We start from the raw sequence: 27,466 nt of genomic DNA, 5'->3' as shown, positions 1-27,466 counted from the left end.
AAGATTGTATGCAAAATTGACTGTAACAAGCTCTGGAGCCCCTGATATGAGGTTTGCCAAAAACTTTGCAGCTTCAATCCTTCTTGGTTTTTGCTACACATAATTTAAAAATAAGATCAATCTCCTGGAATCAGCCACAATAATCTTATATATAAAGAAAAAGTATCTATCAATTTGAACCTTCGTTATGTCATCTTGTAGTTCCCGAAAACCAGATGAACCCAATCCAATGCCTTGAACATCGAGTACTTGAATTGATGCAGACAAGATTTTTCCCGAAGCTGGAGCTACTTTGCTGCATAAGAGTGAGTATGGACACAGTAAGTATTGAGAAGGAAACATAAGTAATGACATGTAATGTCTATGGTAGTGTCAACCAGACAAACCTGCCGAGGTCGGGTCGTTATCAGCAACAGATAGAGGCTTCAATGGTCTTTTTAGGGTTGAAAGGGTATCTATGAGAAGAGTCACCCCATCACAGCAAAGTTCACAACTCTTCAACATTAAATCAGCAAAAGGAATGCACTTTCCGGATGCTCCGACAAAGTACGGAATTAGATATATCGATGATTTAGAATATTAAACCTTGTGGTTATAATGCTCAATGCATATGTGTAGATTGAAAATACAACCAACCTGATTTCATCATCTTCAATAGGATTTTCACTCATATCTAAGGCCTCCAACTTAGGCATGTGAACAAGAGCGTACCTATGGCCATCAACATTGTGGTAGCAAAAATCATTCATCTTCAAGTGATGAATTTGTACCTACGAAACAAGTAAACACCTTTGATCCATTGGCCAACCCCACACCTCATGGGCGTGTGCTTGACTTTTGCCGTTGATCAAAGATGTCTATTTGTTGCAAGTACAATTTCGTTAAGACTGAACACGATGGAATTTTGCTACCACAAATTGGTGTTCTCATTGAGAGACTGATCTAATATCTCAAAAAAGGCACTTGCAATTGAAAACACCGATTTGTGGTAGCAAAATTTTTTCGTCTTCAGTCTTGACGAAATTGTACCTGAAAAACAAATAAACACCTTGGATCAACGACCAAAGTGATGCGTCCCACGATGTGTAAGTTTCTAGAGAGCTTAGGGCTTAACTTCGTTGCAAAAACTTATCAGAATTTTAGTGGAGAATGAGGTTTTTATAGGAACTATGCCAACTGTATGTGTACAGTTTACCTAACATGTGTTAGCATTTGATTGGATAAGGTGAGTCATTTGTATAATGGATGGAGAAACAATTTTCTCGAAGATATTATTTAAGTAATATCTTGGGATTATCTTGTAATATTCTTCGCTTGATGAGATTATCTTGTAATATTCTTGATTGAATATGGTTTGTAACTTCTATTTGCATTCTAACCTTACTTTCCTTCATGAATCTTGAATGCATCATTTGATTTATAATGTGTGATGAATGATAGATAATTTAGGCTACAATATATGAGATAAATGTACAAAAAAAGGTCTTGCTCTTAAAATGGGTTAGGAAAAAAAAAAAAATCAAAATTTGGCCCAAAAAAGTAGCAAAAAACAAAGTGGCAATTACCATTATCATATCATGGTATATCGAAATTCGGTACATTGAAAGTTTGGTATGGTAATAGTAATGAATTTTTGTCAAACCGAAAATTTGGTATGATAATTGGTACAGGGATTTTGGTATGGTAACTGTACCGAACCCACCCCTACTTTTTGGTGCTTAGTTTTTTTTCCTAAACCAAAATGACACCCATTTCGATATATATTTTACCTCAGGTCTAAAACAACGTCGCGCCTAATTTTTTTTTTCCTTATTTTTTTATTTTTATTTTTAAAGAAGGCGCAAGTTGCAGCACCAACATTTTCCGACAAATTTAGAGAACTAAAGGGGTGGTTCCTCAATCTTAGTGAAGATTTCCGACGATTGGAGATGCAGTTGCACCTCCTTGCACTTATGTAGCTTCGTCAGTAACTTAGATGATACAGAAATGTGAGTGCATGAGGGTTTACGTACTAGGTATTATTCCCTATTTTCAAATATCCCGTTGCTAAATATAATGCAACTATGTATTTGGTAACATCCTCTTGTAATACATGCAATAATCCGGATATGTTTTATATAAAAAAAAAAAATATTTGAACATTTGACTGATCACGTACAAATACAGTAACAACTTTTCTAGAGATATTGTAAGACATTTGATCAAATTTCTACAACTTAATTATATACTGTAATTTCTATGATGCAATTGGAGCTTATTGGGAAGAAAAGAATTAATTTAGATGGCCCCTTGTGGCTTCGGTGGCGACTAGATCTTTCTACAACTAATTATATACCACAATCCTAAAGTGGTAATGGTGGTGCTCACTACCTTAGTGATTAGTTGAACCAGTGACGGATCCATATAGGGACCCAGGAGGTTCCAGGATCCTCCGAAAGCTCGAGGAAACACTTGTGATCGACCTTCGGGACCCTCCAACAATTTGAGCAGGTGCAATGGGATGAATCTGTTACGGGGCCTAGGTGGTCCTAGCACCACCAGAAGCCGGGATAAATTTCTATGAGGACCTCTGAGGATCACCCAAGTCTGGGCATATATGGTGGAGGAGAAGAGTAGCGGAGCTGCAAAGTGTTCTGGTATTTTGCAAACTAGAAAGAAGAAAGAAGACTACTTTTTATTCAAATGACTTGGGAAAATGGTGCTTTTAATATATGGTTTGAAAAAACCTTCTAAGTAAAACGGTGCGTCAATACAACGTTCTTTAATATATAGTTTTTGCAATTTTTTATTAAACAAAATGGTTCAACTTTCAAATAGAGTAAGAATTTTTCCAATTCCATATCTAACTCCTAATTGGCTAATCCCATTCTCCAGTCACCTCCCCACCCACTAGCACAACCCCAGTCTCCTTCCCCGTCTTCACAAACTAAGTAGTTCAATTCTAATTTTAGATAATTTCAATTATATTATGGATATTTTCGTTCTAGTTTGCAATAAATCTATAATGACACATTTTCGAGTATGAAACTTCGTTATGGACAAATTTAGTTTTTATAATTTATATTTTCATCTAATATTTTTTTGAACTTTTATATTGAGACCACATAATCTTAAAATCCTACATCTGCCATTGGGTGTAATGGAGAGGCTTGTTGCCGCCATGGATGTGCAAGCAGCAGTGGAGAGGACATTTTTCACTATAATTTTTTTATCTTTATTATTGGGACCCCCCTGAGTCTAAAATCCTGGATCCGCCATTGAGTTGAACTAGTTTAAATTTTCAGATATGTGCAGTAAATAGGTTAATTCAAACTCATCCAACAATAATAAATAAGATGGTGTTGTTGGTGTGCATCACCATCACGTAACGACATCAAATAAAATCACTTAGAATGGTGAGCAAAAATATTTCATTTCTAGATCCTCAAGCTTCACCTTCAGAAGGCATTTCGCCAACTCGCATAGCTTCCATTCCCATAAGACTTCCATGAGTACCAAACAAAACGATAGTTCATCGACTATACCTTGAGTCATACGCAAAACACTTTGAGATCAACCCAAAAGTTCAACTCTTGCGTTCAATCCCCAAAGTACGATGAGACTGTTGGAGAATAGGATTTCACACTAGTTATATGATAAAATAATATACAACTAATACACGGATGCCTAATATCATCGAGATCTTTTTTGATAAAACCCAACACCTAGCAATAAGTGTTGAGGCGATATCAAAATGTTGGTGGTAGACCATACTAGAAATTCTGTCATGGAAGTCTCTCTTGGCCTGCCATCGATGGTGGTTAGAAGCTCGGTAAGTGTTGGGTAAAAGTACTTTTTGGTTGCCTGAAAACTAAAAACGAAATGGTTATCAAACAAAACCTTAATTTTTTTTATTTTGAGTTTTAACCTTTAATGGGATTCTAATAAGTTTTGCTCTGTTTCTTTACAAGTTCATGTTATGCCTAGAGAAATCTTCAGAATATCCACATTCGAATTGGCAGTTTTCTTGCTAAAATGGCTTCCAGTTTGGCTGACTGACAAGTTCCTCCCGATGTTTTCGTGGCTGGATCGGCTGGTGCTCGGAAGCATAAAAAAAAAGGGGCTGAAGAGGCCATCCATGGGACTAATGGAGAGGAAGAACATTGAAGGAAAAACCCCTGTTTTGGACATTGGCGCAGTGGACAAAATCTAGTCCACGTAGCATGCATGCATCTTCATGTTTCTATTTGCAAGATGAGTCCAAGAACCTTTATATTGTGTTTTGTATTATTCATATACGAGTTAAGTTGCTATAATCTTTATGATTGATGAATATGTTTGTCAAATGTCCGGTTTGTCGATCAACAGACGAGAAAACATTAAATTTGGGATGTCTTCTAATAACATTGAAAAAAGAATTACACTTGACGAAAGAGCTATTGGTAACAATTTGCTTCGCAATCGAATTGTTTGCCAAGCTATGAGACAATATGCATAAACATTGTGTACTTAATTAATTAATCTTTTATAATTAAGGCTCTATGCCGATTGATTTGACAAAGCCATAACACATAAGCATTACATAATCATTACACAATAGCATAATCCAAGCTGGTAATTAACCACTATAAGAGGCTAATTAATTTAGAAATTAATAATAATTAGCTCATTGAGTCCAAAGCCATCATGGTGCTTAGGTTCATTGGGTTCATGTACTTGCTAGACCCGGACATAATCTGCTTCACAATGAGCCTGTTTGCTTTCTCAGTTGGATGGAAAGCATCCCAGAAAGCATAGAGATCCCTGTTTGGGCACAGGTTTGACGTTGGATTGCACTGTCCCAACCCATTAAAGCGTCCTTGCCCACAACATGCCACTTTTGATGTCACAAAACCTGTCAAAGATGAAGCAAATACATTACTTTCAAAGGCTAACCAAATATTGATTGAAAGACTCGACTCGTTTGGCTGCCGAGACTGAACAAGATTGGAATTGAGGCCAAGCAGTTTTTTATAAGTTATATTTTTACATGAAACTAACTTGAAAGACACAATATGTTCTATGATTTAACAAGTTTGGTATCAACATTATAAGTTTACTGAACAACGATCAAGACATTAGTCCGAACATAATTGCATAGTCAAGTTCAAATTGAGACGTCGAACAAAGGGTTTCTGAGGGTTTTGAGGACAAACCAAAATTTTCGGGGTTGGAGATGATGTCCATGTTCATATCAAATGCATTAGCAGTGATAAAAACATCTTAACTGAGTTGCCTGTTGAGTCCTTGAGTCATCTGGACGAGTTGTGGGTTGAAGATTGATGCTGCATTTTGTAGTTCTGCGACACACTCACTGTTTACACTCCTTTGGGCTAGCTCAGATGGAACACAGCCCAATGGGCCTGTACTTGTCACCAACACTCTTCGGGCTCCTAATTCATATAGTTTCTGCACTTAATTTACAACTTTGTCACAAAGATTTTTCGATACCACTATAGAAACTTCATGTGGTGTAATCAATTCGTTCATGTTATAGCATATGATAAGTAAGTAATGACACTAGATGGTAGTACTCTAATACCACATTGTAATTTTTTCAAGCTCACGAAATAATGTGACATATTTTGAGCGGCAAGATGGATTGTTGATGTGGTGTATACATAACCTATAACAATTCTGCCAACTTCCGTAATTTGACGAATTTCATACAAAAAGGCAACATAATTTGATGAATGTACTCAGATCGAAACAAGTTACAATTCTCTTAGTGCACTTCACCTCTTGTTCATTAATACTTCTTTGATTGTTCAACCAAACGCTAAAGAAAAAGGAAAGAGTGAATGTGGAGAAAATAGAGTATGCAAATTACTTCCCTTATAAACTACAAGAACCAAATTCGTTGCGATTGAAAAATATATCAACGAAAGTGGAACTTTGTGAAAATTACAGGGACTGAAAATGCGTTCTAGCCGGGAATACATTACCAATAAAATTTTGCGGTACTCTGAGATGAGGTAAGTGGAGAAAGCAGGGACGGAGTACTGGCGTGGTCTTGGAGAGACATGTTGGACGAAATAGTTGTTGACCCAGTCATTGCCTCCGAGAGTTATGAGCACAAGTGCACTGTTCACTAGCCGTGTTGCCTGTTCTGCTCCAACAAGTGCAGTCAGTCGTTGCTGGTATTGTTGGAACAATTCAAACTGCCTGAAGATCCTTATAATAGTAACCTGCAGTGGTAATTAAAAAGAACACAAACACAATTAACTTTGCAGCTTATTTGATAATCATGTTCGAATTCTTCACAGCAGAAGTGAAACGTATATGGGCAACAACAATGATAGGGATAAGAAAAGTATGAAAAGTTTCATCTTTTTGTAGGAAGACACACTTGGTGACCTCATACTACAACAATGAATGACACACAATGACACAATGACAATGCATATAATAATGTGTGACATACATTACAGATCTAGCGGTGATTATGATTCTATGCTTTAAGAAAAAAGTAACCGTCATATTTAATGGTTACGACAGAATTGTCCAAAAAAGTTAATTTGGTTGATTTCCACTTGTTTATTTTTTTATTTCACATAATTTCTCACTTAGTTAACTGATAAAGTAGAGTTAGCTAGCTAGAAGATAAAGTATAACTAATTGTTGTGATAGTTTCGAACTCTCTCCTTATTAATAATAAATTTAGAAGAAAAAAAAATACTAATAAAGTAGAGCTAGAAAGTATAACTAATAATTTCCTCTTCTTAGGAAAGAAAAGAAAATCTATGATACCAAAAATTAGATTACTAAAAAAAAGAAAAGCCCGTGTGGTAGTGGCTTTTTCGGTAGTTAAGGGATTTACAAATTGAACCCCAGTATCATTGAGGATTCCGATTCCTGCAGAAGCAAAGTTGGCTCCAATAAGCAGCTTTTGTCCTCTGAGCTCGCTACTCTAATATGGCAATACGCGTTCAGATCCTATTTGCTCACCTATTTATTACACATATAATTTATGTGTTACCATATGAAAGAGAAATGGGGGAACTGTAATTAAATTAAGCTAGTTAGATCGATGGTGATCATAGTACTGATAATGTCGGGGAGGTTTAAGCCATTGGAGAAGCGGCCGGTGGGTCGGAAAATCAATGCCGTAGGGAGGCGAGTCAGCGCGTGCGGGGGTTGCTAAGTAGTTGTTGTTGCCACTGTCGACGAGTGAGTCCCCGAACACAAAGAAAGCAGGTGCTGCTTCGGCTTCAGGTGCAATTGCAGCCATTGCCACTATCAGAGCGACAGCAGTAAAGACCCTGCAGCTGGGAGTTCTACCTGACATATTGCTCTCTAGGTTAAATTCTCTTCGTTGAGACTAGGTTGGTATGAAATGTTATGGCTTCTGATCAGTTGCACAAGTTGTACTTATAGAGTTGTGAGGGCTAGATTTTGGAGGTTCATGATATGTGAATATTAATTGTTTTGTTTGTTGAGCCCATGGAAATAAATGAGCTACTTTTTTTAGTTAGATTGGAGATTTTCGAACCTCAGCCCACTCCTACCCATCACACTGCACACTCTCATCATTAGGCTAGCTAATCCCAATATGGATACACTATAATACTTTTCTTTGTGAAATTATTCACCAAAAAATACAATTGTAGTCTGTGATGAAAACCGAGCTGTATCAAGTATGTATTTCAGTTGTATTTTTATCTCACATCATGTGAATCGGAACATACGGGTCATGCAAACTTTTCTCCCTTAATTTGTAGGGTTGCATATGTTCTGATTAACCGTTCACTTGTGTTTTCTTCGAATGGTGGGTGATTACTCTTTCTTTGGAGAGTCCAGAAAAACAAGAACGCTAGCTGCTTATAAATGTGCAACAACTGCTATTTCATACACAAAATAATGAAGAAAAAAAGGCTGGCCGTTTGGCAGATTGTAACCATGGCTTCCTTGATACACTATTAGAAGTTCACGAGATTGCTTTTTAAAGATATATTAGATGTTCACGACCCCTTGGCTGATTGTTGCGGCCGCTACTCTAGACCGAAATCTGTCCAAACATTATTGAGCTTGTATTTTCTCAGAAAACAAATCCATGCAGAGGAAATATCTGAGGGGATTTTTTCACTTTAACTTTTGTTAAGATGATATAGCTGACATGGTAGGAAGAAGTCATTTTCAAATGACAACGTAGTTTCACACTTTTTTGTGTTCTGGAACCTGGATACTTGCAATTTTCGGTCGATACAGTGTGCCAGTTTAGGGCTCCATGTGAGAAACATAAATGAGCAGGCTTGGATTAGATGAAACCTCTCCAACCCCGTGGAGTAGATGAAACCTCTCCAACCCCGTGGAGTAGAAGTGCGGAGCAGCTAGGGTTTTATTTATTTCAATAGCTAGGGTTTCCCCAAAAATATTTGTACGTCTCATATGTCCTTGTCTTTTGGTATATACGTACCTGAATTTTAATGAGCATTGTAAACAATCCGTTGAGTTTCTAGTATCCACGTACATTAATTGCTTTGTGCATGCATTGATGACATAAATGCTAGGATAGTCAGTCAAAAATTCATTTGCAGCAAAGTGTCTACCGCTGATGCTTCGTGAGATCTATTAGCATCAGTTGCAGATAGTCATTTATACATTTATACACGCGTGAGTGTATTTTGTTAGCACAACTGATGTTACAATATAATCTTATACTAAGTCAGTGGCTCTACACTGTTGACGTAAAAGGAGAGAATTGTTATAATTAATTAACATATAGCTCTGTTCTCCTTAATTTTGGTGCATGGAGATTCATATATATGGAAGTCTCGCTTCCTAGGCCGATCAATATTGTTGCATTCATGCAGTCCTACCAAATGGCCTTAATGCGTTTTGCTTGCCTCCAAAAGTCATACATATATTATCGTGGTAAAACAAATTCTACATGTTTAGAGTACAATATTGTGGTTTAGCTACTTGTTCTCACCAATTCAATATGGTATCACAGATTATACATTTTTAGAGTAAAATATTTTGGTTTAGTCACTTGTTCTTGCCAATTCAATATGGTGCTTAGTTTTTCTTGTTCGGCTTCGCTCCCGCCCTCCAACATGAACATGAAACTGAATGTTCAAATGGTATTAGGAACAAGGGAAACCAGAGGGGGCGTTGGGGAGCGAAATGTGCAGTCTCATAGGGCCCCAAATTTGAAGAGGCCCCCAAAATTTTATCATCTAAAATTACTAATGTCCTATATCTAGAAAAGTGTAGACGAATATTTAATTAAATTGTTAAAAAGAACATATGTTTTATCTAAGAAATTAAAAAAAATGAGGCGCCTATATCATAACTCATCTGATTAAAATCATCACATTCAAAAATCTTTTGTTTCATGCTACTTATGGTCTAGTGATATTCCTCTTCACTTGTAAGTGTAAGTGAGAGATCTTAGGTTTGATTCTTTAAACCACATTATTGCTAGCTCATTGTACGCTTTTGATTATTGAGTAAAAGTTATGTTTGTAGCTCTTTTTACTTATTATTAATGACATTTATAAACTTGTAATTAGTGAGTGCTAAAGTTTATTTTGATTTAAGTAATAATTTTCTAGCTAGCATCAATATATTGTCCTATTTTTTTTAAATACCTTAAGGAGGAGCCCTGTTATAAATTTCGCACAAGGCTCCCAAAATCTCAGAGACGGCCCTAAGGAAATCGAAATACATGATACTTCTAAATTCGATGCAGGTGCTGATGTTGTTTACCTCTTAAGCAACAAAAGTACAAAACCCTGGCTTCTCCTAAATCATATTAAGTAAACAGATTAAATCAAACTTCGCCAAATTATGACAAAAATTATTCATGATCCACCCCATATATAGCCTTCATTTTTTTTTAATATTTATGTTAATTCTTTTAAAAATATTTTGGTTTACAACAAAAATAAGTTTTCTTGATTTATCTATAGTCAAACAAAGGCCACTAATTAAACAGTTAGCTTAGCTCACATTAATCCCAACTCATTTTTAGGCTATTAAATTCCTCTGTCGATATGTGCTGTATTACATTGTCTTGTTTTGTGTCACCAGAATAAGATGATAGCAAGATCTGATTGAACCAACTGGTCCAAATTAGTGTGTTTTGGAAAGATATTTTTTTCACAAGAAAAACTATAATTACTATTCACCATTTATTGTTCTTAAACATTCCTTCAAAATTTTCGCCATCCAAACTTAATAAATTAAACGAAAAAAGGAACAAAATTAAATAGAGTGCGTAGAGGAAGAAGAAAAAATGTTTTGAGAGGTATTCTGGTTGAGTCAAGGCTGAGTCCAGCTTTAGATTTTTAAGACAAAAGAGATCCAGACCAATCTAATCAAGGCCCAATCGTTGGACCGTATGTACTCCTTTTCTTCTTTATGAAGGGAACAAAATTATTAGTTTTGGAAATTAATTGATTAGCATTTGTGATGTGATCGAACTGTATGTCGTTCAACGTGTAGTTTTATTGTGCCACCTGAAGTGCATAATAAGTTTTGTAAATTAATTGAAGACTTTTTAGTCTTGAGATTTGCATAACACGTCACTTTGGTTCCTGATATTTAAAATCAATAGAAATTGTTTCTAAGATTGTCCACCATCCATTATTTTGATCATTCCGTTAAAAACTCCGTTAAGTGTCCTGGAGCTCTTGGTCAAAAGTTTGGACAATTTTTAAAGTTTCGTAACTCAATCGTTTCTTAATCAAATTCGATCCATAATATATCAAAATGATGATAGGAAAGTGTAGAACAAGATTACACCTATTTGGAAACTCAATGATTGCCAGAGATGGCTGGAAAATAACCTGAAAGGTGACTGGTCCGTAAGAAAACTGGAAAACTCACCGAAACTAGATAAACTTTAAACGTTCATAACTTTTTCAATACTCAATCAAATCGAGTGATTCAAAAACAAAAATCATACTTCCCGACGAGATGAAGAGAATGGTACCTTTCTTGATGCTAAATCGCCGTGGTTGGGCCACAAAACGGCTTGAAAGTGACGGTCTTGGATTAGCATTTGAAAGTACTTTTAAAATAATTAAAACGCTTTTAGAGATTTTTTTTTTTTTTAACAAACGATAGTATTTACACTAAGGAGAGGGGTGGGCATAACATCACAATGGGCTAGTAATAATATAATTCCACTGATTCTTAAACTTCTTTTAGAGAATATTTTTTTGTTTCAAAAGAAAGCGCCTAAAGTGCTTTTAAGAAAAAAAATGTAACTAGTGTTTTTTTAAAATTCACTTGCATTTTACAAGGATTGGCTTCAGAAATAATTTCACTAAAAACAATTCACCATTTTAAAAGTACTTCAGAACAAGCTATGCTCTCTAAATGAATTTTTTTGTAATTTATTGTTTTATAGTTTAATTCCTCCAACCAAACAATAACTTGCTTTCTCACACTTCTTTGATTCAATTTTCAAATTCTCAGAGTTTCAATCTTAACCAATCCAATCTGTTTGTTTGGTGGCTTGGGATGAATTGGAATGGACATGACTTAAGTATTTGATTGGATTGGCTGGGACAGAACTAGATTCATGGCCATTGTTTGATGTTGAGGAAACGAGAAGGACTAGATTGGGCTTGAATTTTTTTGTGGTTATAATTAAATTTGTAATGTTTATTTGAGTAGAATTCGTCTTTGAATTTGCACATAAGTGGAACCACACTTGTCAGAAACGATGGTAATTATTATTTCCCTTTGAAAAATAAATTTGAATGCCCACCCAGATCCGATTCGGAGACAGAGGAAGAAGCAAGAAAATGATGATGGACAAAGAGAACAACAAGAAAACAATGGAGAGAGGAGGATGCACCAAGGAGGAGACGCTAGCCTTCACACGTCGGATAGATTAGACGGATCTAAATAAATTGATTATAAATTTACTATATAATTCATAACTGAACATTCAATAGTGTGTTGTTTTCAAAATAAAAAAAATATATATGTAAGTATGTCTCTTAAATTTTAGACTCCTTATATTAGTTTTGTCATTTTCTAAGCCCCTATTGCTGGGCCCTTATTCTCTATGGTAAAATAAAAGGTTGGGCTTGCATTCCTTATTTTATAAAATTGCTCCGACTCATTTGCTTAAAAAAAACCCTTAACTAAAAGCTAGCTAAATGCCGATTTCTTCACTCCTTTTAGATCATCTCCAACCTTAGGGATAAAACTTAAAAATTTAGTAAGAAAATTTTAAGCCATAATCTAAAAACTGTTTTTCTCCTTCATCCCTTATGGCTTAAAATTTTAGTCCGAATTTTTTTTTTTTTTTTGAGTACATCAATATTTTTACAGTAAAGGAAAATGAAGTTTAACTAAGCTACACAATGGGCAGCTTAATTTGGTATCAAATTCACCATCCACAAGATTCAAATCTAAGAACTCTTACTTCCAAATGAAAAGAAATACCACCAAACCGTAGTACTGAATGGCTAGTCCGAAATTATTAAATAATAATTTTAGCCTTTTTTTTTTTTTGTAACGTCTTTAAAAATAAAATTTATGAAGATTCTTCTAATTTAATTTTCTAAACATTTTAATAAAAAATATTTAAATTCCAATAAGTAATTAATATCTTACAAATATATAGGTATTTATAAAGTTTTAAGTTATATTTGATTTAAATATTTTTTTAAAATTGTTTTAGATGTTAGATTTGATTTGGGTCATCAAATCTTTTTTTACAATTAAATTTAATCTCATTTGATTTAGTTATAAGTAAAAAAAAAAAAAAAAAGTTCTGAAATATTATAATTTAGTGAATCCAGAATAATATAAGCCGCTTAAATCCTATCTAATGGTTGAGATGGTTTGGGAAGTTTTGAAGTTTATATTTTAAATTTTATCTCATGAGTTGGAGATATTCGATATTCTTAGTATATTATATATTGTTACACTCAAAATAAAATATTAAAAAAAAAAGAAAAAAAAAAGAAAGAAGGTTCTAAAGCTGCAATTGCTAAACCATTTCCGCCGCATCCATCTCTGCAATTGCAGACCTCTTCTCCAGCTGCGGCCATCTCCATTTTTGCAATTGCAGACTTCTCATCTACAATTCTCTCTCTCTTCTCTCCATACTCCATATCACTCGTATCAAATTTGTACTCTTCAAACATTTATTCGAAATCCGGATCCAAATTTTTTTTCAAAATTTGGGTTCCGATCTATAAACTATTAGCCATTGATAATTAGACATTTTTTTAATAATTAAAAAAAAAAAAAAAGAATTCAACTTGTAATAAAAAAAAAGATAATTTCTTTAGCATCACTCGTAAATTAAATGAAAATATTAAATAAAATTATGCATATGGAGGAGTATATGCCGTTTGCTTTTAGCGATGCACAAACTCATTCTATTCCTTTAGATTAACAAATTTATTGAATCAAACTTGGACAATTTTCTTGGCCTTTATATATTTATGTGTTTATTTATTTATCATTTTCTAAGATAAATGATAGTTTTATTCGAAAAGCTCAAACTCAATTACAAGAGGAGTCTTAGAAGATGACATCCTGAATAACTTCAAGATGATCCTCAAACCAAACTTAAGTCATGAAGATAGAACTTAGCTAAACGGTAAGCAACACCATTACAAATTCAAGACACAAAATGAAATTGAGTCTTATCAGCCAAACTTGAAGCAAGGCACTTAATGTCCTTGCTTTCTAAGTTACAGCTCTTGCTTGGGCTCGCTACCCTTGAGCTTGGCAGGTTCACCCTGATCTCCTCCTCCTCCGGTGGTAGAGATGCTAATCACCCTTGCAGTAGCCTTGATCTTATCAGGGGACAACTTGGCCAGCGTCACCGTGAGAACCCCATTTTCCAACTTGGCGTTGATGGAGTCTAAATCCACGTTCTCCGGCAACTTAAACCGCCTCCAAAATTTTCCGTAAGACCTCTCAACTCGGTGCCAGTGATCCCCTTTCTTGTCTTCTTCCCTCTTCCTCTCTCCACTCACTCTCAAAACCCGGTTCTCCTCCACCTCGATTTTCAGCTCCTCCTTGTTGAGTCCCGGCACATCTAACATTATAACATGACCCTCCGGCGTTTCTTTCCAGTCCACTTTTGCTGGTGAGAGTGCCAGCAGGCTGTCTTCTTTTTCAAGTTCAAATGGGAGCTGTTCTAGCACTCGGAACGGATCTGGAAAGCGCTCCGACAAGAGATCGACCAGAGAACTAGTTTCTGGTCGATCCATGAACGGCAGCAAGGACCCATTGGATGACCTAGAAAGAAAAAGGAGAAAGCACAAGGTGATGACAATATTGAGAGAAGGTTGTTTCCTCATTGCTCTTATATGGTTTATTTGTCAGCAGGAATACTGGAATATTGGATTGGTGTAGTGAAGAAGAAAATATCGATATGGCAATGTCTGGTGTCTGGTGTCTGCTAGCTTTGTCAGGGCGTGAAGGTTGATCTATGTATTTATATGGCATGGACGTTGGAGGTACGCATGGGATAGTTCTTGAAAATTCCAAAGTGACCTAACTATTAATAGACCCGTTTAGAGAAATCAGGAAGGTTCCAGCTTCATCCTCCCCCTTCTATTTTCTTTTCTCCTCCTTTTGCTTTATGCTTCAAGAGATCAACTGTTTGTTCCTATTTATACCCACTACTAAGCCCAATGGAAGGAGAAATTTTTAGCTGTGACGGGAACACAGATGGTACATCACGTGTTTTTATGTAAATGATGAAAATTTTTAATTTTTAAGTTATTAACCTTTTAACACACATAATCCACCATTTATATATGAATATGTGGTATACTATCTCGTGTAATAGTTACATTGAAAAATCTCTTCAATAGGAGATGCCAAATACTTTAAAATTGGCATATTTCATATTATTGTTGCTCGAATTATGGGATATAAAAACTACGTATACGTTTCAGAATGTAAATTTTAAATATAAAAGCAACATTTAAGTGTGAATTTTATGTGAAGCATCCTGACATCATCACTTAGTTCAAATGGTAATTGACAACTTAAAAAAATAAAAGATTCTAGGTTCACTTCTCAACAACATACTACTCATAAGAATCGCCCAGTCTTTTAATTTATAGAACCAAAAAAATAAGTTGGCTAGTTATTCGGATTTAACTAAAAAATAAAAAAAAAGCCTAAAAAAATAGTGTATTATAGCAAGGATCTGATTGAAACCAACCGTTCTAAAGTAATTTGAGAAGATATTTTCACAAATGTTTTATTTTTTTCCTTTTTTTTTTTTAATACATCGATATTTTTATATTAAGGGGAGAAAGATTTCGGTTAAGCCACACAATGAGCAACCTAATTTGGTATCGAATTCGTTATTTACGAGATTTGAACATAAAACAGGAATACCACCAAATCATAGTATTGAGTGATAATTTCACAAATGTTAACATGTAAAATGAATTGATTTCAATAAATATTTTTTCTGGGCTCTTGTATAAAACCGAGTCCAGCTTTAGATGTTTGAGACAAAAGTGATCTAGCCCAGCATAAGCTTTTATAACTACCAATCAAGCTAAGTGTCATTTAAAATACAGAAAGAAATATTCGAAATTACTGGTACAACCAACTTAAATAAACTCATGTTAATAATTATTGTAATTAATTTGATCATTCGCCTTCAGTTCGATATACTTTTTTTCGTGTATTGAAAGAAAAGGAAGAAATGATTAGTATCTAAGTTAATTGAAACAAGTGTTAAAAAACTGAAATTCTGGGATACACTTATTCTAAATTTAAGACTTGTTTAAAAGTATTTTTGGGAGAAGAAATTTTGAATTTTAAAAGCACTTGAAGTGTATTTATGAAAAAAAAAAAAAAAAAAAAAGGGACAACTGGTGAAAAGCCACGGTTATCAACCTCTTCTGGGCCTAGAGAGGCCATGGAAAATTTCACCCCGCCCGTGAGCACAGTTAAGCAGACTCAACATATCAGAGCATCGAACCTGGGACATCTCACATTTTTTTGTTGGTTGGGGAGCCGCAATCCGCGCCCTTACCATCGGGTCACTTGCCCTGATTTTCAACTGTTTTCATAATTCACTTGTATTTTTATTAAAGATTAATTTTAATAGCACTTTCAGTGTTTTCAATTAATTTAAAAACACTTCCAACGACAATTTTTCTTACACATTTTCCTTTGCATGTAATGAAGTTTTTAACTTAAAAACCAAATTATAACAATCGAGATGATTGATTAACTTTTGTTTATTTTACTAAATATACCTAAAATGCGCGTTTAAACGGTTGTAAACAAAAACACATTGTGTAACTCGGTGAATTTCAAATAACACAACTGGTAAATTTCAACAACACATTCTGAAAGCTGGTGATTTTTTCCGTTTAGGGTCTTTCTGAAGGCCTTGGACTCAAAAATCCCTTTTCCGAAAAACCAGAAAATTGTAGATACATAGAAACAAAATAAAAAAAGCAAAATTCACGCGGAGGGAAACGCCCCCAATTGCCACAAACTCCACCTCCTCCGCTGACACTGTGCGCGCCATAGCTAATTTAGGGTTAGGGGTTTTGATTCAGCCTCAATTTCTTAGATACCCAGAATGCGGCCCAATTGCTGCCATGTATCCCTAGCTTTCGTCCTCAAACTCCTCAACTTTCTTCAAGCTTTCGTCGGAGTTTCGATCTTAGTCTACTCGGCATGGATGCTCAACCAGTGGAACCACCACATCCCGATAGTCCCGCCACCGCCTTCAGCTCCTTCTCCTGATTCTTCGTCCTTCTCCTCCCTCCTATTGAGCTCCGAATCGGCTGCGGTTGCCGATCAGATCACGCCGTTGGATTTTGCTGTCCATTTGGTTTCTGGGTTCGATGAGGGATCGGGGTTCGGATTGAACTCGCTGAAGCTTCCCGCGCCCTGGTAATTTCAAAGTTTCTAAATTTAGCCGAGTTTCAACTGGTTCATGTAATCATATTCGATTGTTGTTCGAAGTTCGAGGTTTTTTGAGTTGGGTATTGAAGCAATTTGAATTCAGGGTTCTGATTTTGATACGTTAATTTGGAGTTGTGGATTTTGGTGGGCTCTGGGAATGGTGTATTGAATTTTTTGATACATTAGATGCTTAGAAATCATTAAGTTTCCGAAGGGACCCATTTTATTGTTCATTTGATGATTTGGTTTCTTGCTGGCAGGTTCATCTACTCTTTTATGGGACTGGGGATTTTGCTCTGTTGCGTTACTTTCATAGGTTGTATTGCAGCCGCAGCAATTAATGGCTGCTGCCTTTGCTTTGTATCCTTAACCAGTTAGCCTATAAATCTTTCACTAATTTTAGCTAAGAAATTGTTTTGCTAGTATCCCGTTACTGGTTTGCTACGATTTCTGAAACTTAGATCAATGTTTCAAGACCCATGACATGGCAAGTTCATAAATTGTGAGTTCTCAGTTTGGTTGGTTATTAAAAGTATTAAACCAACAAAAGAGAGAAACTTCTAAAGTAGTAGTGTTCATTTGACGAGCCCCTGGGAAACAAAAGGCTTCAGTGATCTTATTCCCACATTTTCGTTAGTTGGAAGGTTTTGTATTTTTGAAGCTAGATGACTACTTCCTACTGCTTGTATTAAGCTCCAGACAAAGTGTTAGTGGATTAGAGTATTTGTATTGCATAATAAGAAGCTTTACCACTAGCTCCAAACTTAATAGTTTTGAGGTATTGTCCTTTGTATGTCATGCAAGTTGAGTTGAATGAACCCAATTTTCAATGCGCCTTCTGCATTTGGTGATATGTGTTCTACCTTTTTTCTTAACTGTTCAAACAATTCAGTATACAATACTTATAACCTTGCTCACTCTACTAGAAGCAGCTTTGGTGGCATTCATTTTAATTGATCGCCGTTGGGAAAAGGTAACGTTTTCTGATGACAAATAAATTTCAGTAATATGTGTGCATGGGTTTTATCCTTAATCTTTTTCCTATCAGAATAATCTGGTTTCTCATACCTCCACAGGATCTTCCATTTGACCCAACTGGTCAACTTGACAGTTTCCGATCTTTTGTGGAAGAGAATATTGACATCTGTAGGTGGGTCGGGCTCGGTGTCATTGTAATACAGGTATGCTAAGTCCAATGTAGTGATGATGTTTATCGTTATGTTTATGATTTCATAGGACTAAGATCAATGGAACTATCCCATTTACATGATTTGTAATTCAAATTTTGGACCTTTAGAGGAAAGCTCATGGGATGGCTAAGACCGATTAAGATTAACGCCTCAGACCAAATTGCATTACTGATTGTATTTAGTGTATTTGGATTGGAGATACTTTGCAGTTATATTTCACTAGTGAAGATTACTATTGCATTGAATTGTTTTCTTATACCCATCATTTTTTAAATGTCAGGTTTTATCTCTGCTACCATCAATAACTCTGCGAGGCTTGCTTTCTACTCACAAACCTGACTATGATGTTGAAGATGATTATGATGATAGGGCTAGAACTCGGGAGCCCCTGTTAAAACAACAATTAAACCAAGCATCTGGATCAACCAAGGGCGATGGGAAAGGGACTCACTCTGACATTTGGAGCTCACGGATAAGAGATAAGGTATTTTGTTTGAAGAGTAGCCATAATGTATACTTTGATATCGAATCTTGATCCGTGATATCTTGTCAATGTGAGTATCTTTTATTCTCTAATCACATCGTTCGTATACTTTGCACAGTATGGGTTGAGCTCTCTGAATCAGAATGCGTCACCGAGTATGAAATCCAAGCAGTAAAGATGGTAGTGGGTTTTTCATCTCACTGATCTGAAACATCGATCAGCAGGTTTTCTGTTGATACTCAAGTATATATCATTGTTCCCTTGTTTCAGTTTTTCGAAATTTTGTTTTGGAGGAAGTTATGGTGTTTATATCTAACTCTTGAAAAGTGTTCTTGGTGGTTTTCCTTTGTATGAATTGGATGTGTGTTTCTGGTAAAGATGTTGTGTCATTAATTGTAAAAGAAGAAAGCTTGTGATTTACATGTAACATTGTGAGTCTGTTACTGTCATCATTCCTGAGTAATTCTGAGGGGTCTGCACTTGTATTATGCATGCTGTTGTATTGATAAGATTCTCTCCGCTGTCCACATTGACGAACTTTGCCCATTTAATCGAAATTCCATTATGCTCTAGAGTATCCTGTATGACGAGGTTTTTGACTAAGGATCTAACGGTCAAAAACCCCTGGTGCATAAGATACCCCGGAGTATACGAGAAGCCCCACCCTTTCGTTTTCATTTATCCCGTGAGTCTATGGAAGTGTGGATTCTTTCTTTCAGCTGTCAAGAAGTCCATGAAGCTGATAATTATTATTTGATTCCTTCCATGGAAATGGAAACACATAGAAATGGCAGACTCACGAGATTTGTTTTGCCTGTCCTTTGCTTTAGACTAACTATACTACTTGGCCTCCATTCTGTGGCTTAATGTGGTACAAGGGCACATTTGTTTTTGTTTTTTTATTTTATTTTTAATAGACATCTACGCTATGAATTATTTTTCATGCTGCACTAAAAAAAGAGAATTGTTATTAGTACTTAAAAAAAGTCAATTTTATCTTTATTTTTATTCTTTTGTCGAAGATAATAAAGAATGATTTTTTTTGGAATGCTACTTTGAAGAGTTATTGGATATATCAAGGCATCAGTGTATTGGAGAACTTTCGATGGGAGTAAAAGTTGTAACACCGTATTGGTGTGTCACTTAGTATTACAGTTCATTGATATTTTTTTCATTTGTTAGTGAAATTTTAAATTTGAATTTTGTAAAGAGAATTGTTATTAACATTCTAAAAATCTCATTCTACACTCCAAACTTTTTATATTTGGAAAGAAAAATACACTTGTGAGAAGTGTAGAATGAGATTTTTGAAATGTCACTTCCTTTCGTAAATAACAAGTTGGTATTAAATACTAATACTTGTTCTCTCATTATGACCCATTAAATAGGAATTTGTACTTTTAATAACGTACTCTAGAAAAATGGGGGATCTGCAATTCTCTGTCACTTCTCTTTCTCTGTTTCTCATACCAAATTCTTTGACGTTTCTGACCTATAGCTTTAACTCTGGGGGCTGCGGCGGTAGCAATTCCCGTGGGAAACGGATAATCTCCAGATCCTTTCTACCGAATCTTCTTCATCAAATAATTCAAATCTTTGAAATTTGATTCAATGGTTAAAGTTATTATAATTTTTGGAGTGTGGTGAAAGGGATTAAATTTCAAGGATCCAGATTGTTTGATGAGAAATATTAGGTGAAAGGGATCCGGAGAGAATCTGGTGAACTTATTCATTGCACCTTGATCTCAGATTTCTGTGGAATGTGACATCCGCCCCTTTTTTTCTTCTAATTACTAACTGTGACTTGGGAATAATTTTTGTTTACAAATTAGGCTGCCTATTGTATGGTTCAACCAAACTTCCTCTTCTCTTAGTGTAAAATTATAGATGTATTAAAAAAAAATACAAATTCTTACATAAAATCAGAGATAACTACGTGTCTGTTTGTATCTTCATCTTTCATCACGTACACACGTCCTGTGATGAGACTATATACAAAAGGATTAATCACCGATTACGCAATAGAATCTCTCCCCACCACCACATCACCAAATCAAACTACTACAGGGAATTAATGCATTGAGCTACAACCTGGTTTTAGCATTGAAATCCCATGTGCGAACGTGGAGAATGTTACACCAATATAGGAGTACAAGTGAAGGAATAATTGAAAGGCAAATGCAAATGTTCCATATATTTTGCTGCTTTTATTAGGACTTGACTCTCCAAACATAATTATTAACTTCCATGATTTTGGACTAAGATGAGTCTTAAGCATAAACGTCATAGCATTAATCCCATACATATAAGAAAAACTAGTTGGTCTTAAAAGAAGCTCCATGCGTGCCACGTCAGCGGTTTTAACGGGGTTTTTTTAAGACTAAAGACGAACGGATCATATGAAAGGTCTACTCAATTTCACAGGTATTGCCACGCAACCCTTATCACCCACTAAAGAATAAGAGTCAAGCCTACGCGAAGCGTTGATTTTGTTATATTAGTCTTTAATTCACAACCTCATTTAAGAGATAGGGCAATTGTCACTAACCAGCTTTGTCCTTGCTACGATTTTAACGATAAAGAGGGTAAAGTGAAACGCAAAAAACCAACTTTATAAGACAAAGTGGGTCAAAAGAAGCTTCTGAGCAGGCCATTTAGTATTCGGTTTGATGTTAGTGGAGCAAGAGTAATTAAGCCTTTAATTTTATTTATTTTGGTTATAAGAGAGACACTAGATTCCGTACATTGGAGCATAGTAAAATTTTGCGAACTAGATTATGTACATTTGAGCATAATATAATTTTCTCTCTTTAGCATAACAACAAACTACATAACCGAGCACAATAACGTTTTACGATTCATACAGCCGACCCTACTTAGTTAATCGTAAAACAACCGACCCTACTTAGTTGGGAAAAGACTTTGTTGTTTTTATTATTGTAGCATAACAACAAACTGATATCCCAACCTCTAGACCATACAAACATGAGAGAGATCTGAATGTGAGACAGAGTCAGCAACCAGAACGATTTTTACCAATTTTGTATATAAACAGAGAGTGGACACATTTACCAAATAATGATCAACTGAAACATTTTGTGGCATTAAACAATTAAGGTGGGTTTTTTGGGCCCACCATTGTCGAAAATCAAATACACAAACTAATAGAGTTACAGTAAAAATCTTCAATAGAAAATGAAACAAAATCCTCATCATGTCCTCCCTGTCAAACCCACCACTGCCTCCTCCACCAGCTCCTCCAGCAACTTCCCCTCTATGCCCCTCCCCAGATTATCAATTTCCAATCTCATGTGTTCCGACCACCCCTTCCCGACAACCTCCTTCTTCACCACGCTCTCCACCACTCTCTCCACCACCAGGCCGTTGATGTCCCCGCCACCATCCGAAACACACCTCACCTCATCAGAAAACCATTCCTTCATTCGGGCCCACACACGGTCAGCCAACAGAGGAGAATCACCCTCTACGAACCTGTCATGGGCCCCGCTGCATGACGTGGTCCTTGAGCAGCTGTCGGACCCATGACCGGTGATGTCCATCAAGGCTGCATTCACGCAGTCGAATACAAGCTTCTGACTTGATCGCAATCGCCTTCGTTTAGCCTCATGCAGAGGCTCTTTGTCACTTAGGTTGGAGTACTTGTCTCTCAGAGACGGGTCCAAAGGACTATCAAGCGAATGCCATATTGCGAAAAAGGAGTCGCACTGCACCTCGCCGTCTAGGCCAGCTGCGGATAAAAGAGTCTGGACAGTGGCATGCCAGTCTTGTTCTTCCTCCTCAGTTGAAACCGAAGGGGATTTTAATAGATATGGTGTGGCTGTCTCTGCACAAGACTCATCCCATGACAGCGTCCGCGCAATTGATCCTATAAGTGGTGATTTGTCAATCAAGTTAGACTTGAGAAGTCTACCTGTTTTACCACAAAAAAAAGTTATGAAATTAGAGAATATTTAATGAGGAAATTAAGGAAAAAGCAATAAAAAGTAATTACAGAGAGAGAGAGACCTAGGTGGTCTTGCTTCAAATGCACGGAGGATTCCCGGGCTGAATTGTCATCCTCTTCGAACGGTGGTTCTAGAACTGATATTGGACTTGGTTGATCCGGATTCTCACCAACACAACCGGGCACCACATGCTTTGCCACACACAACCCTGCCTGCAAAATTTGAAGCGAAAAACAAATCAAATAAACCATCCATGTGATGACAATAAGACACTGAATAACTCAGGTTTTAAGAAAAACCACCAACATAGGCATCAGCATTTATGGTTTTTCCATGCCAATCATTCCATTGTGACAATTACAATGCATATCACAAACATAGGCATCAACATTTCGAATAGGTTGCCCCAGAGCCAGGTCAAACAACATAAATCCTATGAGTTTTAATTTTTTTGTTTTGGAGGAGGATTTGCAACAATAAAGAGGGCAAGTACTAATAGCAGATGAAAACGAAAGATTGAACTACCTCGCGTGGAACGGTGCCTTGGTTTTGTCCCATGCTTGTTACATGTGGAGATTCTTTTCCTAAATATCCAAATAAAGCAGGAGACAGACAACCTTCAAAACCACCATCATTAGCACACTGAGATGCATCACCACTAATTATGCCAGGAGGAACCAGAGAATTTGGTGGTTCAGCAAGGGCAGATTGAGATTCGCTAGATTTCCCTTTATTTGATTTCTTATTTCTGGAGAAAAATAAACTTGAGACTTTCCCTTTTAGCGATGATTTCATGCTCTTTGCCTTTGTTAGCTCTTTGGGAACATCTGTCTTTACAGCTTCGGGATCTGAAACTTGAACATTGACCCCGCCACCATATACTGTAGAAGATACAGGGAGAGATTTTGACCTCAAAAGACTTCTGGGAGGATCAACAGCACCTTCTTCTTTTCTAGAATCAATAGGCAAGCATGAAACTGATTCCCTTGGGTCTTGTTCCTTCTGAATACTGTCATCCTCAGATCTTTCTGGCTTCTTTATCTCTGAAAGGGCAAGCATCTCTCCCAGTGTACTAGAGCTCCTCCGAGCATGTCTTTGTTCCTGAGGATTCCCATTTAGTGCCATCATTGCCCATCTTTCAGAAAGTCGCTTCTTTGCCTCTCTGCAAACGGATGATTCTGGCGAACATGACATGCGGCTGAAGGAGGACGAAGAAAAAGGGCTGCCAAACCTATTGACGTAATCCCATGAATGCCTGGAAGATGGCGACATAACTTCAGAATCACTGAGATTTCCTCCTGCATATTCATGGTCTGATTTGTAAAATGAACTTTCATCGCCGATATGGCCATTGGAAAATACAGAGGAAATCAAAGTTTTGTCCCTCCGATGACCCATCAAATTATCATGCATCTTATGTGTGATCTCCTTTGCAACTTCTCTTGATTCTCGCTCCTCATCATCTTCAGGTTCCTCGTAGAAGTTTTCACCATGTAAAACTCTTGGTGATGAGGTGGGTGAAGAAACCACAGCCTTAATGTCATTAGCCTTCCCAGGGCTAGGTCTTAATACCACTATCCGAGTTGGTGGAGCCGGATATCCATCAACTTCCTGATCAACAATAGTAGGAGAGTATCCATGGTGGCCTTTGTCCCATGCAGCTGCTTGACTGACCTGAGCTGATTTCTTTGTCTGTTCATCATTCTTGTCCCCTATGCCTGATAATTTTTCACTAGAAACCATCTTTGAAGGTCTGAGAACAGTGATCCGCTTTGTCTCAGTAGGCTGGGGAGGAATAGATTGTAATTCATGTAGATGCTGAGAAAATAAGGAATTAGGTTCTTGCAGAAACTTGAGGAACAATTCTCTATTGGAACTTAATACGTCAAGTGCATCTTGGAACTCCTTGGACTGGCGAAGCCTCTCATCGGTAGCCAAGCGTTTCGCTTCCATGAACTTCTGACGAACAAGAGTCATCTTCTTCTCGTTAACTTTTTCATTATACCTTCCCTTCTGCGGCGACATATTTCTTCCATAATTTGCCTTCTGAGGTTGTTGCCAGACTTCATAAACATCTTTGTAATCATTCTGCTCTGAACACTGATGAAATTCACGTGGAATTCCGTTGTCCCAAGACCCATCTTCTTGCTGCCAACATCCCAATGGCATGCTGTTATTAGTACCTTGCGAATAACTGTTTGTATGACTTCTTTGTGAAGCTGAATCGGACTGCTCAAGTGGGAGAGCATCAAGCCCCATCAATTTAGCAACCAAGTTGGGCGGATTCTTCTTAGACACCACTTCTTTTGACATTTCTCGGTCTAAAAGGATCTTTATGGGTGTTCCACTTGCTTTATTGTTTGATGAACTTCTTCTTAACTCAGACACAATCTGAATACCCCATAAAAATGTAACACAAATCAGGAAACTGCATTATATTATATATGTGATGAGCAACAAAAGACAACTTCGCATTGGAATTGTTTCTCGCGCTGGTTTAAAAATACATTGATCTGAGAAAAATCCTGCAACACTTACCACTTTATCATCTATGTGATCTCCAAAGGGGGGAGGGCCCAACATTGTTGCCACATCTGATTGACTCCTTGAGAGTGAAGAGCCTACCAAAACTGATGGATCAGTATAATATTTGACAGGTATGATTACCAAAAGCACAGAGAAGCAATCACCAAAAGCTCCAGAAGGATAACGAACAGCAAAAATTACAACAGGAATTTGAAAGCGATTTTGCAATGGATTAGAATATGCCGCTATTGACTTACTAATAAAAGAATATATCAAAGGAATTACCATCACGGTGCGGTTTATCAGTGAGCAGCTTATTTCCAGAAACCCCATTACCCAAATCAAAGAGGTTCACCATTCTTCCCAAGCATCCCGGGGAAGGCTTGTCCGCGTTAAGAGCTTTGCCGATCTGCATCCCGCTCATTTCAACCCCTGTATGATCACATAACTCAGTAGATTAATCACAACATACAATCACTTTTCTGCTTCATTTGTTGAAATGGAATAAAACAAATGCAGTCAAAGACTCCCAAACCAAATAAACAAAACCGTTGAACAACATGACATCTTCCAAAAGAAATTAAAGGGGGCAAAAAAAAAAAAAAAAAAAAACCAATTCGAAGCCACACAATTCAACACGATTAGAAATTATGGAAAAATAAATAAATAATATTTTCCCATTTGAGTCAAACCCAGCACACAAACAACGAACCTGAAAGCTACAAGCTTGAAGCTTGAATCCCAATTAAGAGAGAGAGAGAGAGAGAGAGAGAGAGAGAGAGAGAGAGGCAGGAGATACAAATCGAATGTTAAGCCGAGTGAAAATTGAGCACATTGGATTCAAATATCACATCAATTTTTATGCGTAAAAAGCAGCAAAAAAAAAAAAAGGCCAAAAAGTTTGGATTTTTCTAAGATCAAAATGAAACCCAAAAGGCAAGCTAATTACAAGGAAATCATTGAGCGAAAATTGAACAAAAAGCGATAATATTAAGCTCAGGAAAGCTGCTATGTCTTCAGCTTTAGCTAATTAAAAAGTGAGAAGGAATTAGATTCCCCTTATCACCAACACAGAGGGGAGAGAGAGAGAGAGAGAGAGAGAGAGAGAGAGAGAGGTGAGATCGGAAAAAGTTAGTGAGAGAGAGATCAAAAAGTTAACACTCGAAAGGACGACACAGCCATAAATCTCTGACACAGTTACAAGCAGCATTCAGAGAGAGAGGGATTGGGACCTGTGAGCGGCGAGGAGCTGAGGATCTGTCATTCCGGCGATAATGCGGCCGGAGGAGCTGCCGGCATCTGAGGTGGCGATTGGATCGGCGGCGTTGGCTCTGAGAATCTACGGTAGTTGGTTTCGGTTTCTCTTGTGAGCTTCTGCTTTCTTTCTCTCTCCAGTTTCTATTTCTTCCCCACCGACTTTCTTCGCAGTGTGGTGTCGGACTTGAAAATGGTTTTGTTTAATTGAGATTGATTTGAGAGAGAGAGAGCGAGTGAGAATAACCAGATGACAATGAGAGAGGGAGGGATCATAAACGAAAAAGTGGAAAGTGGAGGGTAATCAGACAATATTCGTATTTTTTGTAGGGAGGTTTTTATTTTTTTTATTTTTTATCAAACGATATATCTGTTATATTAGATGTTAGATTAGAATGTCGATGGATTCGAACCCACATTGTGGTGCAAGAACAACATTCCTCGCCACCATTAATGTAGAAGGTTTTCGTGATTCTATTTAGTTAGATTAGGCCATCTCTAATCGAGGGCTAGCCAGATGGCTCATTTTAATCATCTGACCCTCCAAGATATTAATATTTTAATGAACAGTACATGGTCATATTTGTCTCCATCTCCAACCGAGGGTCAAAGGGCCATAGGGCCCATTTTAGCCTTGTCACAAAAAACCGTCTCCAACCGAGGGTCAAATGGCCAAACATAATTTATTATTTAAAAACTACAACTTAAATTCAAATCCAACGGCTAAGTAACGTCAACTAGTCGTTGGATTTGAACCAAATTTTGTAAAATAGAAGTTATAAGAAAAAAATATAGAATTTAAAAAAAATATGAACCAAATTTTGTAAAATAGAAGTTATAGGAAAAAAAAATAGAATTAAAAAAATATGAAACAAATTTTGTAAAATAGAAGTTATAGGAAGTTATAGAAAATAATAGAAAAAAAAAGCTTTAAATTCATTAAAAAAAAATTGGATACAACGGCTAGCTAAAATTTTTCATACTATTCGTGTCGATCAATTAATCAAAATTATTCCTGTGTAGCCATTACTATTCATGTCGGTTATAACCAACACTATTGCGATAAACTTATTCCTGTCGGTTATATCCGACAGGAAATTCGACAGTTTTAAGCAAAATTCTGGCCAGCTAGGGGCTGGCTGGAACGGGCCAGC

At 36.6% G+C, this 27,466-nt stretch overlaps 3 protein-coding genes and 1 pseudogene across 4 annotated transcripts; 1 reads left to right on the top strand and 3 right to left on the bottom strand.

Moving 5' to 3' along the window:
• Nucleotides 1–4,560: 4,560 nt before the first annotated feature.
• On the bottom strand, nucleotides 4,561–7,334 carry LOC137726966 (GDSL esterase/lipase At4g28780-like; annotated as a pseudogene).
• A 6,091-nt stretch (nucleotides 7,335–13,425) lies between these two features.
• On the bottom strand, nucleotides 13,426–14,452 carry LOC137726751 (22.0 kDa class IV heat shock protein-like). Its single transcript, XM_068465701.1, has one exon. The coding sequence runs from the start codon at nucleotides 14,301–14,303 to the stop codon at nucleotides 13,689–13,691; it is 615 nt and encodes a 204-aa protein (XP_068321802.1). The 5' UTR covers nucleotides 14,304–14,452; the 3' UTR covers nucleotides 13,426–13,688.
• Nucleotides 14,453–16,363: 1,911 nt separating this feature from the next.
• LOC137726184 (tetraspanin-18-like) lies at nucleotides 16,364–19,059 on the top strand. Its single transcript, XM_068465066.1, has 6 exons — nucleotides 16,364–16,881; nucleotides 17,154–17,253; nucleotides 17,786–17,866; nucleotides 17,970–18,074; nucleotides 18,364–18,567; nucleotides 18,686–19,059. Exons 1-6 carry the CDS (start codon nucleotides 16,565–16,567, stop codon nucleotides 18,740–18,742), a joined length of 864 nt encoding a protein of 287 aa, XP_068321167.1. The 5' UTR covers nucleotides 16,364–16,564; the 3' UTR covers nucleotides 18,743–19,059.
• Nucleotides 19,060–21,632: 2,573 nt separating this feature from the next.
• On the bottom strand, nucleotides 21,633–26,554 carry LOC137725247 (uncharacterized). 2 transcript variants are annotated; one of them, XM_068463873.1, is made up of 6 exons: nucleotides 26,291–26,554; nucleotides 25,344–25,490; nucleotides 25,071–25,162; nucleotides 23,058–24,923; nucleotides 22,594–22,744; nucleotides 21,633–22,498 (listed from the first exon to the last, which is right to left on the bottom strand). In XM_068463873.1, exons 2-6 carry the CDS (start codon nucleotides 25,480–25,482, stop codon nucleotides 21,780–21,782), a joined length of 2,967 nt encoding a protein of 988 aa, XP_068319974.1. In that variant the 5' UTR covers nucleotides 25,483–25,490; nucleotides 26,291–26,554; the 3' UTR covers nucleotides 21,633–21,779. The 2 variants fall into 2 exon arrangements, with proteins under 2 accessions (XP_068319974.1, XP_068319975.1); XM_068463874.1 differs by having other exon boundaries at nucleotides 25,071–25,153.
• Nucleotides 26,555–27,466: the final 912 nt, after the last annotated feature.

Source organism: Pyrus communis, chromosome 2 (genome assembly GCF_963583255.1).
Source record: "Pyrus communis chromosome 2, drPyrComm1.1, whole genome shotgun sequence".
In the NCBI taxonomy this organism is placed as follows: domain Eukaryota; kingdom Viridiplantae; phylum Streptophyta; class Magnoliopsida; order Rosales; family Rosaceae; genus Pyrus; species Pyrus communis.
This window is presented reverse-complemented; position numbering and strand designations above follow the sequence as displayed.